This window comes from Clinocottus analis, unplaced genomic scaffold (assembly GCF_023055335.1).
Source record: "Clinocottus analis isolate CAN_PGR_092001 unplaced genomic scaffold, fCliAna1.0.p SCAF_12, whole genome shotgun sequence".
Classification (NCBI taxonomy): Eukaryota; Metazoa; Chordata; class Actinopteri; order Perciformes; family Cottidae; genus Clinocottus; species Clinocottus analis.
The window spans coordinates 8,882,840-8,894,945 of record NW_027175843.1 but is presented as its reverse complement, the minus strand read 5'-3'; the positions used below and the strand labels follow the sequence as shown (position 1 = coordinate 8,894,945).

Here is a 12,106-nt window from a genome sequence, read left to right as displayed (position 1 = left end):
ATTGTTTGTAGACATCCTAATGTAAAGGTAACTGTTTTGCAAACTATGATAGCTTTATATTAGAGCTGGGCAAGTTAACGCGTTATTATCGCGTTCACTTTGTAATCGATTAACAGCATTAATTATTTGAGGGGTAGGAGGGAGGGGGGCTTTTACTTTGAAGGTGATTAACGTAGGTGCTTGCTCCCGCTTCTGTAGCCTTGCCGGACGATTTGCTGAGTTGAGCATGACGCGAAAGCACTTATTGTTCTGTAGTTTCTGTTCTCAACGAGCACCGTGGGAGCGAGTCACCTCATAAAGCTTCACAGGCGGTCAGTCTACCGGCAGGCTTGAGCTGCAAGGTCCGCATCTCCGGATTGAACATTAATCGCGCATGCGCAAAGCCGCCACTGATACATGTCAGCTGTCCTTCACATCTCCACCTCATTCAACCAGACTTCAGTGCACTTGTTCAATCCAACACAGACTGGATTTTTCTCACTGAGGAAGAAAAAGGAAAATTAACTGGGAAACATGAAAAGCACTTATTGCTTTTGTATAAAGTGAATCAATTGCTGTTCTTTAACATACCTCCTTAAGCTAAGCAACAGACTGAACATGGACAAAAGAAGGAGTGACTTGTCCCTCACAGGCACCCTTACTACTGAATCAGAATCAGCTTTAATGACCATGTACATTCTCACATACAGGCAGCTGTAGTTTAGGGGCGGCTGTAGCTCAGGGGGTTGAGTGGTCGTCCCGTTATCACAAGGTAGACGGTTCAATCCCCAGTCCCCCCACAGTTCACATGTCAAAGTCTCTCTGAGCACAACACTTAACCCCTCGCGGTTCCCCGGGTGCCTCACAGGGCAGCCCACTGCTTCCTAATCAAGGATGGGTCAAATGCAGAGAAGAATTTCCCCAAGGGTAGAATTCCCCAATAAAGTGTGTGTTTCTTTTTTTTAATTTTTGTTTTTTTCAAACTAGATATAAAAGATAAATATAAAGAGAGACCAGAAAAATAAGACATTAGGAAACAGTAAACAGTAGTCCAGAAAATGCAGGTAGTGTAAGTGACTGACTAATTGTTCAGTTGTTCAACAGACTGATAGCCAGTGGGAAGAAGCTGTTCCTGTGTCAGGCGGTTTTGGCGTACAGTGCTCTGTAGCGCCTACCAGAGGGGAGGAGTTGGATCAGCTTGTGTCCAGGGTGTGAGGGGTCTGCAGTGATCTTTTCAGCCCGCTTCCTGACTCTAAAGGTGTACAAGCCCAGGATGGAGGGCAGGCTGGGACCAATACTTCCCTCTGCAGACCTGACGATCCGTTGCAGTCTGTCTCTGTCCTGTTTGGTGGCCGATTCAAACCACACGGTGATGGAAGAGCAGAGGACAATGATGATGATGATGATGGCGGAGTAAAACAGGATGAGTAGCTCCTGAGGCAGGTTGTATTTCCTGAGCTAGCGCAGGAAGTACAGCCTCTGCTGGGCTTTTTTGCAGATGGTGTCGATGTTGGAGGCCCACTTCAGGTCCCGGGAGATTGTGGATCCCAGAAATCTGAAGGTCTCCACCGCAGACACAGTGCTGTTGTGTATGGTGAGGGGTGGTGGTGTTGGGGGGCTCCTCCTGAAGTCCACTGTCATCTCTACAGTCTTGGACTTGTTCAGCTCTAGGTGGTTCTGACCACACCACAGGACCAGCTGTTCAACCTCCCGTGCTGTACGCGGACTCGTCACCGTTCCTGATGAGGCCGATGACCGTTGTGTCGAATTTCTGTTTAACAGACAGGTGCAGTCGTTGGTGTAGAGGGAGAAGAGCAGTGGGGAGAGGACACATCCCTGTGGGGCACTAGTGCTTATAATCCAGGTGCTTGATGTGATTTTTTTTCCAGCTTCACCTGCTGCGTCCTGTCTGTCAGGAAGTTTGTTACCCACTAAAAGGTGGGGGCTGGTACGGTGAGCTGGGAGAGTTTGTGTTGCAGTGCCTCCGGGATGATGGTGTTGAATGCAGAGCTGAAGTCCACAAACAGAACCCTTGCGTATGTCCCTGGGGAGTCGAGGTGTTGCAGCATATGGTGCAGTCCCATATTGATTGCATCGTCCACCGACCTATTTGCTCGGTAAGCAAACTGCAAGGGGTCCAGCAGGGGCCCTGTGATGTCGTTCAGATGGGTCAACACCAGTCTCTCAAAGGATTTCATGACCACGGACGTCAGGGCGACGGGTCTGTAGTGATTTAATCCTGTGATGGAGGATTTCTTGAGGACCTGGATGATAATGGGGCGCTTGGAGCAAGAGGGCACTTCACACAGCTCGAGTGAACGATTGAAGATCAGCATGAAGATGGGGGCCAGCTGGTCAGCACAGACTTTCAGGCAGGAGGGGGACACACCGTCTGGGCCTGGAGCCTTCCTGATCTTCTGTCTGATCCTCAGTGCCGGAGGGGGGTTGGGTGGGAGAGGTGAGGAGGAGGCAGAGAGTGGAGGTGGCGAAGGTGGTTGTTTGATGATGGGGTAGATGTGCGGGGAGGAAGTGGGCTTGTCAAACCTGCAGTAGAACCCATTCAGGTCGTCGGCCAGTCAGTGAGTGTGTTTACATGATGGTATTAATTCAAATCTTGCTTTACTCGGACTACGCTCTCTTTCGGGGCAACTGCTGTTCTCCGAATATATATGGCAGTGAATATGGCAATAAATCGAATTATTGGCCGAATGCATGTCATATCTGATACGATAGGTGGCGCAGTTTTCATTACATGTAGTGGTGATACAGCCATCTCCGCTTGACCTCTTCACTCTTCATAATGGAGAGAACCCCACTAGCTTCGGTGGTTGTCGGGGAGCTAGCGGAGAGCAAACAGGGAACTAACAGCAGCGCTAGCTGGCTACAGCAGGGAGCTAGCGGGGACACCCACCGAAGGTAGTATCTTCTTATAACCCGACTTTTACGTTTGTTTGTTTCTGCCGGCCATGACAACTTATCGTCTCTTTCGACTTCCGGGTCACAACCTGGGAGGGAGAGGGGGAGGGGGCGGCGTGATTTTGAGCAAGCGCAACGGCGCATAGTCCAGTTCCGATCCGATTCAGCGTTTACATGCCGGGATGTCCGATGTACATTAGTTTTTACTTCATTATTGAATTTGGCGCATAATGCGATTAATTGCAGAAAAATCATGTGATTAATTAGTTAAAATTTTTTCAACTTTGCCCAGCCCTACTTTATATACATATTTTACTTATATTTGTGTGTGCATGTGTTTTCTCCTCCAACAGAAAGATGAAGTGTATCTGAATTTGGTTCTGGATTACGTTCCTGAGACGGTCTACCGAGTGGCCAGACACTACAGCCGAGCCAAGCAGACTCTGCCCATGGTTTATGTTAAGGTACATAAGTGTGTGTATGTGTGTGTCCTTAACCATACTGACCCTGAGTGGTATGGTCCGCTTTAAAAAACCTGGGAAAGACAATATTAAATCAACAGTCCCACACAGGATGTGTTTAATAGCTTGAAGCATCATTTCTGTCTCAGTCACTTGCAGTATATTATATCCAACGTATGTCATAAATAATGCTGTGCAAATTAACCCTTTTAGTACTGTAATGATGACAGTCTGCCTGGTTCTTATTTATCAATATGTCAAAAAATGCCCTTTGCCAAATTTATTTTGCCCCTTTTTTTCAGGAGAAATGTAACTTTCAAAATCTGGCAAGTTTTAGTCATTATTAGACATTATAAAGGCTTAAAACAGTGTGTAAAAACAGTGTGGGTAAAAACCCAGGCGCTGTTGTGTCCAGACCCTAGACCAATGACTGATCAATAATTGAGAATTATTAAAAGTTGACAGAGCGCTAATATCTTAACCGGTGCAGCTTTTTCAGCCTTTACGGCACTCGTTCAGTGGACCAGGAAACACACCGACCAAATGCATGCATGTAAATCACATCATGTAATGCTACTTGGCTGTTAAAAAAAATTCACTAGACCCCTCAAAGTAAAATCATTAAAACAGGAACATTTATGGAGCAGAGTCAGAAGTAAAAGGTGATAGACAAATTGCATATCCAAGACTGCTCAAAGATCTCTCAAAGAACCACCTCTTAAATACACATCATGACTCACTAACAGAAACCCTCAAGACGTCTTCGGTTTAACCGTGAACCTTTCCCCTCGTCCCATAGAGCGGTTTGTGAAAAATGGTCATATGATAACAAAGGAACTGCACATTCTTTCAGACAGAAACATACAGATTCCCCAGTCTCACTGCTATCAGGAGACATGTTGAGTTTGTGTGTAAGATTAAACAGAGACAGTACGATGAGAAGTCTGAATATAACAGTGAAATAGTAAATGATTAAGCGTGAATAGTTTTTTTCTTCCAACATCGGCCAATCAAATATGCGTATCTGGATAAGCATTGCAGCTTGAATGAGAGACAGGAGAGGCGGAACAGTCTGTAAAGTCTGTGAATGAGAGAAGTTACTTCACATGGCATTCTCCTAAAAGAGAAACGTGGACAGCAAGAAGAAGAGTCTTTAACCAGAATCTTTAGCCAGAGACTTTAACCAGAATCTTTAGCCAGAGACTTTAACTATAGTCTTTACCTGACTTCTTAACCAGAGTCTTTACCTGACTCTTTAACCACAGTCTTTAACCAGTCTTTAACCACAGTCTTTACCCGACTCTTTAACCACAGTCTTTAACCTGACTCTTCTATGTTCATTCTTCTTAAAGGCAGTTCAAAACTAGTATGTCTCTCATGTGTTCAGAGGATTATTAAAAGCTCAATGTGAAGCTTTGCTACGAGTCAAAGCACCACTCTTTTGAGCAAAAGTATTGACTAACATCCGAAATGAAGGAACATAATCTAAGAGCCAATATGATCAGAATCCTAACGCATTCATCGGATCCGGCCCGCCAGGGTGTTCAATCCGAATATTTATATATATATTTATATATATATATATATATTTATATATATATATATATTTATATATATATATATATTTATATATATATATATATATATATATATTTATATATATATATATATTTATATATTTATATATATATATATATTTATATATATATATATATATTTATATATATATATATATATATATATATATAAATATATATATATATATATTTATATATATATATAAATATATATATATATATATATATATATATTTATATATACATATATAAATATATATATATATATATATTTATATATATATATATAAATATATATATATATATATATTTATATATATATATTTACATATTTATATATATATATATATTTATATATATATATATATTTATATATATATATATATATATATTTATATATATATATATATATATTTATATATATATATATATATATGACTAAAATTAGCAGAGCCGGGATTCAAACCTCTGATCCTCTGCTTATAAGACGGACATGCAAAGCATTGATCCACAGTTGCAATTGATGTGAGCACTGATATTGTTGTGTTAGAAGTCGTTAAACATGGACCACGTCTTGAAAGTGGCGCCACAAACATGTCACAAAGCGAGGGAATATGCAGAGGAGAGCCCAAGCAGATAAACTGAGGGCTAAGGTCTGAATTTTTGCTCTTTATGTTTCTAGGTAATTGTTGAAAGACCTTAAAATATAACTTATCATATAAAAACCTTCACCAATGATTTAAACATAGAGAAACATTGTCGTTAATTATGCGTTATGCTGTGATTTCCTGGTCCGGCCCACTTGAGATCAAAATGGGCAGCATGTGGCCCCTTCACTAAAATGAGTTTGACACCCCTGATCTACTGTCTAACAATAATGTCAACAGAGACTTTAGAGCTGACACAAGTGGTTTAATAACAGATATATTCCCTCACACACATTTTATAAGATAATAATATAATCATAATTTATAATTTTTAATTGTAATTTTTAAATCCAGCTCTTACTTTAAATTCCATCCATTTTCCGCCGCTTATCCGGGGTCGGGTCGCAGACCGACCCAGGCTTCCCTCTCACCCGCAACATTTTCCAGCTCGTTCTGGGGGCCCCCGAGACGTTCCCAGGCCAGCCGGGAGATATAATCCCTCCAGCGTGTCCTGGGTCTTCCCCGGGGCCTCTTCCCAGTTGGACGTGCCTGGAAAACCTCTAATGGGAGGCGTCCAGGAGGCATCCGAATTAGATGCCCAAACTACCTCAGCTAACTCCTTTCGGTACGAAGGAGTAGCGGCTCGACTCCAAGCTCCCTCCTGATGTCTGAGCTCCTTACCCTATCTCTAAAGCTGAGCCCGGCCACCCTACGGGGGATGCTCATTTCGGCTGCTTGTATCCGCGACCTCGTTCTTTCGGTCACGACCCAGAGTTTGTGACCATAGGTGAGGGTTGGAACGTAGACCGACCAGTAAATGGAGAGCTTCGCCTTCCGACTCAGTTCCCTCTTCACCAAGACGGACCGGTACAGCGCCTGTTTTACTGCTGCAGCTGCACCTTACCCTCACTCGTGAATAAGACCCCGAGGTACTTGAACTCCTTCGCTTGGGGCAGGCATGTTGTCCTTACCTGGAGGGAGCAATCCACCGGTTTCCGGCAGAGAACCATGGCCTCAGATTTGGAGGCGCTAACTCTCATCTCTGCCGCTTCACACTCGGCTGCAAAACGCCTCAGCGAATGCTGGAGGTTACGGCCCGAGGAAGCAAACAGGACCACATCATCTGCAAACAGCAAAGAGGCGATCCCGAGGCCCCCGAACCGGATTTCCTCCGCCCCCCTGCTGCGCCTAGAAATCGGCACCGGCGATAAAGGGCAGGACCGGTGATAAAGGGCAGCCCTGGCGGAGGCCAACACCCACCGGGAACGTGTCTGACTTAATACCGAGGATACGGACACAACTCCTACTGCAGGCGTACAGAGACCGGATAGCCCGTGCCAACGGATCCGGCACCCCATACTCCCGCAGCACCCCCCACGAAACGCCCCAAGGGACCCGGTCGAAAGCCTTCACCAAGTCCACTAATCACATGTAGACTGGTTGGGCAAACTCCCAAGACCCTCCAGTAGTCCCGCAAGGGTAAAGAGCTGGTCCACTGTTTCACGACCGGGACGGAATCCGCACCGCTCCTCTTGAATCCGAGGTTCGACAAGCGGTCGGAGCCTCCTTTCCAGCACCCTGGCATAAGCTTTTCCCTTGAGGCTGCGCAGTGTGATACCACGATAGTTCGAGCACACTCTCCAGTCCCCCTTCTTAAAGATGGGAACCACCACTCCGGTCTGCCAGTCCATAGGCACTTTTCCCGACCCCCATTCGACACTGAAAAGGCGTGTCAGCCAAGACAGCCCAGCAACGTCCAGCGCTTTCAGCATCTCAGGGCGGATTTCATGCCCCCCCCCCCCTCCTCCCACCCACCGGCGCCTTGCCACCAAGGAGCGCTTTAACTACCTTAGTGACCTCTGCCAGGGATATGGGCACACCCACCCCAAGGTCTTCAGGCGCTGCTCCCTCCCCAGGGGACATGTTGGCCAACCGAAAGTCCTTCTTCATGGCCTCCCTGAACTCTTCCCATGCCCGGGTTTTAGCATCCACAACTGCCGTAGCTGCAGCCCTCTTGGCCTGCCGGTATCCGTCAGCTGCTTCAGGAGACCCCTGGGCCAACCAGGCCCGAAAGGCCTCCTTCTTCAGCTTGACGGCTTCCCTTACCCCCGGTGTCCACCACCGGGCTCTCGGGTTACCGCCGCGACAGGCACCAACGACCTTCCGACCACAACTCCTGGCGGCCGCTTCCACAATAGAAGCTTTGAACAAGGTCCACTCGGATTCCATGTCCCCTACCTCCCTCAGGATGCGTGAAAAGTTCTTCTGGTCCAAGGTCCACTCGGATTCCATGTCCCCTACCTCCCTCACGATGCGTGAAAAGTTCTTCCGGAGGTGGGAGTTGAAGACCTTCCGGACAGGATCCTCAGCCAGACGTTCCCAGTTCAATCTCACAACACGTTTGGGCTTGCTAAGTCTTTCCTGCCGTCTCCCCCGCCATCTGATCCAACCTACCACCAGGTGGTGATCAGTTGATAGCTCTGCTCCTCTCTTCACCCGAGTGTCCGAGACATACGGCCGCAGATCAGATGATACGATTCCAAAGTCGATCATTGATCTTTGGCCTTAGGTGTTCTGGTACCAAGTATACTTACGAACCACCTTATGCTCGAACATGGTGTTTGTGATGGCCAACCCGTGGCTAGCACAGAAGTCCAACACCAGAACACCGTTCGGGTTCAGTACGGCCCGCCAGGGTGTTCAATCCGAAAAAATAAATATATATATATATATATATATATATATATGACTAAAATTAGCAGAGCTCTGATTCAAACCTCTGATCCTCTGCTTATAAGACGGACAAGCCGATCGGGCAAGCCGTTCCTTCCAATCACCCTTATCAAGTTTCACTGTCATTACCCACGTGACCGTTGAAGTCTCCCAGGAGAACTATAGAGTCGGCAGGAGGCGCCCTCTCCAGGACCCCTCCAACCGACTCCAAGAAGGCCGGTTACTCCGAGCTGCTGTTCGGTGCATAAGCACAAAAAACAGTCAGAGCCTTACTTCTCGCAACCCGGAGGCGCAGGGAGGCGACCGTTTTGCTCACCGGAAAAAACTCCAACATAGCGGCGCTCAGCCAGGGCCTCTTGAGTATCCCCACTCCCGCCCGGCGCCTCTCACCCTGGGCAACTCCAGAAAAGTACAAAGTCCAACCCTTCTCCAGAAGCTTGGTTCCAGAGCCACTGCTGTGCGTGGAGGTGAGCCCAACTATATCTAGCTGGTACCGCTCCACCTCCTGCACCAGCTCCGGCTCTTTCCCCGCTAGTGAGGTGACGTTCCAAGTCCCGAGAGCTAGTCCATGCTGCCGGCGATCGGCTCGCCCAGGTCTTCCGCCTGTCCTGCCGCCTGATCTGCACTGCACCCGACCCGATTGGTCCTCTCCGCGGGTGCTGAGTCCACGGAGTGGCAGCAGCACCATGATGTTTTTTTGGGCTGAGCCCGACTGGGCCCCATGGGCAAAAGCCCGGCCACCAGACGCTCGCCGACAAGCTCATTTTAAATTGAATGGGAGAAATGTGAGATGAATATTTATTATTATTATTATTATTATTTATAATTCATTCAGTTCAATTTAAAAACTGATAGCAAATATTATTATTATTTGTTTTCTTTATTTGACTTGACAGTCAGTTTTTAACTTCATACAGATGTTAAAAGAACTGCTGGCTACTACCAATACATATAGGACTAAATAATAGCGCAAGTTGGACATTATTATGAAGTACCGGACCTTTGCATGAGGACATTTTCTCAAACTGGACCTTGTTGAACATTAGCTGAATACCCATCAGTGTGCATGTTATCGGCTTTTATATGTGTCCATGTCCAGACACTTTAGAGATTTGGTTACCTCCCTGAAGCAGTCGCTGTCCAGCTGAAGACAGAACCCAGTCTTACACTCCTCAGACATACAGGCAGCTTTTACAAGCAGCTAGTACACTGTTTCCTCCTCAGAATGGCCTTCTGTCTGTTTTTTTCCCACTGTTCTTCTTTGTGTTTGTGGGTACAGGAAAGTGGCCTTTAGTGGGGAGTTTAGGTGGGCCAGCAAGTGACTGAACCCTCAAACTATACTAATACTATTATTTACAACCCTAACATAATATTTCCAAAGAAAACCCTGCTCAAAACACCAGTGAAAAGTCAGACAAGTCTCTCCCCTGCTCGCTGCAGCTCCTGCTCTGCTCTGCTCTTCCACCCCTCTCCCTCAGAAAAGCTTAGCGCCATTTTTATTTTTTGGACTGCAAAGTGCCGCATGACATTGAAAAGCTACGCTTCTTAGTGTTCAGAATCCGTTACAATTACGTTGATTTCGCAAATATTTATAGAGTTACGGTAAAATTAATTTTGCATGTTACTTTCTGTTGCCGGTGACAAGGTTAGTACTAAAAGGGTTAATGCGTTAATGCAACGTTAATCAAAAATATCAAAACATGGACGGTGCCTATTTTTTTTTGAGGTACCGTAAGATTTTCGAGGTACCCCCCCTCGCGCGACAAAACCTGCTTGTTCTCAAAGCTTTAAACTGTGTTCGTGTGTCTGTTGCGCTCTCTCTCTATCTAGCTGATATAATACACATCACATCCAACAACTTCTCTCTCTCTCTCTCTCTCTCTCTCTCTCTCTCTGTCTCCTCACCCCCTACCACTCCCCCCGCCCCTCCTAAATCAACAGACAGAAAGCTACACTGCACGCCGGGCTAGCTTACTTAAGTACCTTGCTATCGGAAACGCTGCCTACCGAGCTGGCGTGGTTTGTACACAGTGGAGGTGGCGAACTTTAGTGGAACTAGAGCAACGGCTATCTCTGGAAAATCGGTGCACACCGAAAGAAACTGTTGACATTAGTTCCTCAAGAGAAAACGGATCGTTTTGAAACAAATGCAGACGGTTTTGTGCACTGACTGAGCTAGCAGAACGGCGCATTGCTATGGAAGATTTATTTTTGACAGTAAGTGGGCAGACCTAGTCACCATCAGTTCTGGGCATGTGCAACTCTCAACAGAGATGAAAATGAGGCGGGAGGACTCACTCCTTAGCCAATTCTAAATCTGGAAAGTAAACTAAAACTTTCAGTGAAGTGTGGTGCAGCAAACATGTCCGGTGTTTTATAAATAATTTAATAAAGAAATTAATGTTTCAAGTACATGCACTCTTTTTTTATCGTGGTATCGAAATTGGTGTTGAATCGTGATATTTTAATGGTATTGGCACCGACTACTGATTTTTTGGTATCGTGACACCCCTACTCTAGAGCGCCCGTGCCCAGACCTCGCTGCCGCCCAAGGCCATGGAATATATGCTTGTGACTTCTCTCCCCGCTGGGGAAGGACGTGCCCCCTGCTCTGTTGACCAGGGCGTACTGTCCTTAGTGCCATGTTGCGCAGCAAGGGTGGAGATCAGCCCGCGTAAAGGGCGTCAGAGGTCTGCGGCGATGTCAGCAACCCAACAGACCCGCCTTAAAACACAGACTAAGGAGTCCGCATGCACGAGTCAGAGGGATCTGAAACCCCATTGCGCAATAAAAGTGACGGCCGCGCCTCGCTGGTCCGCAGGTTAGTCCCCTCAGCCCGTATGCTTGTGGTGGAGCCGTGTGGTCGAGAGGACTACGAGTGTGTCGGTCTGTGATACTTTTTTTTTTGCTGCGATCACAGATGGTCTAATGGCCAACACCACGGACCGCCACTGGCGCGCATGCTTCCATAGCCTTACCAACAGGCAGTGTTGACGACTTGCTGACTTGAGCCTGACGTGAAAGCATGTATTGTTATGTAGTTTCTGTTCTCATTGAGCAGCGAGTGCTGCCATGAGCCGCTTCACCTCACAAAGCGCTTACAGGCTGTCAGTCTACCGGCAGGCTCGTGCTGCAGGCCCCGCGTCGAGATTGAAAATTAATCGCGCATGTGTAACAGGCTCGGCCTTGACCTCGGCTTTTGAGCCACATAATCCACCAAACTGTTTCCTCTAATAGGAAGGAACGATGCACCGCTTTACACACAGTGCAACCCAAACGATTACCGTGTTTCCCCTAGGTTTACAGCTTTGGGAGGGGGCGGGGGGAGGGGTGACGACGGACACAGACACTTAAAGCAGTGATTCTCATGCTTTTCCTGTAAATAACATCATTTTGTGACTCCATCTGTGCTTTTATAGTGACAGAATAAAGAAAATTGCAATAACTAAACCCGGTTGCTCCATCAGACCAATTCTTTTTTTTAATTGCAATCACATAAAACAATGAAAATAATGTTCTCTGTGCAAAAAATAACTATTTAGTTACTACTAAATAGCCCATTGTGGAAAACAATAAGCTAATATTTTTTTGACAAAACAGAATGAGTGCAGATATGTGAGCCATCAGGTTGTATCAGTATTAGTGGCTGCAGTGAACTATATTTGTAGAGGGAAGCAGTTGCTTTCCTCTACAAATATTTTTTAAATGGGGTTGTAGATTTAATAAGACTGCTCTCAGTTCAGGCTCCATGTTGATTTGAGATCTGTTTTCTGTTGCAAGAGACGGAACAGCA

At 46.2% G+C, this 12,106-nt stretch overlaps 1 protein-coding gene across 2 annotated transcripts in view; it reads left to right on the top strand.

The window, feature by feature from the left end:
- gsk3ba (glycogen synthase kinase 3 beta, genome duplicate a) overlaps positions 1-12,106 on the top strand; it is a 76,400-nt gene that overhangs the window by 36,033 nt on the left and 28,261 nt on the right. For both annotated transcript variants that reach the window (XM_068571954.1, XM_068571955.1), the window contains exon 4: positions 3,249-3,359. In XM_068571954.1, the coding sequence (XP_068428055.1) occupies positions 3,249-3,359 (111 nt within the window). The remainder of the gene's footprint in view (positions 1-3,248; positions 3,360-12,106) is intronic.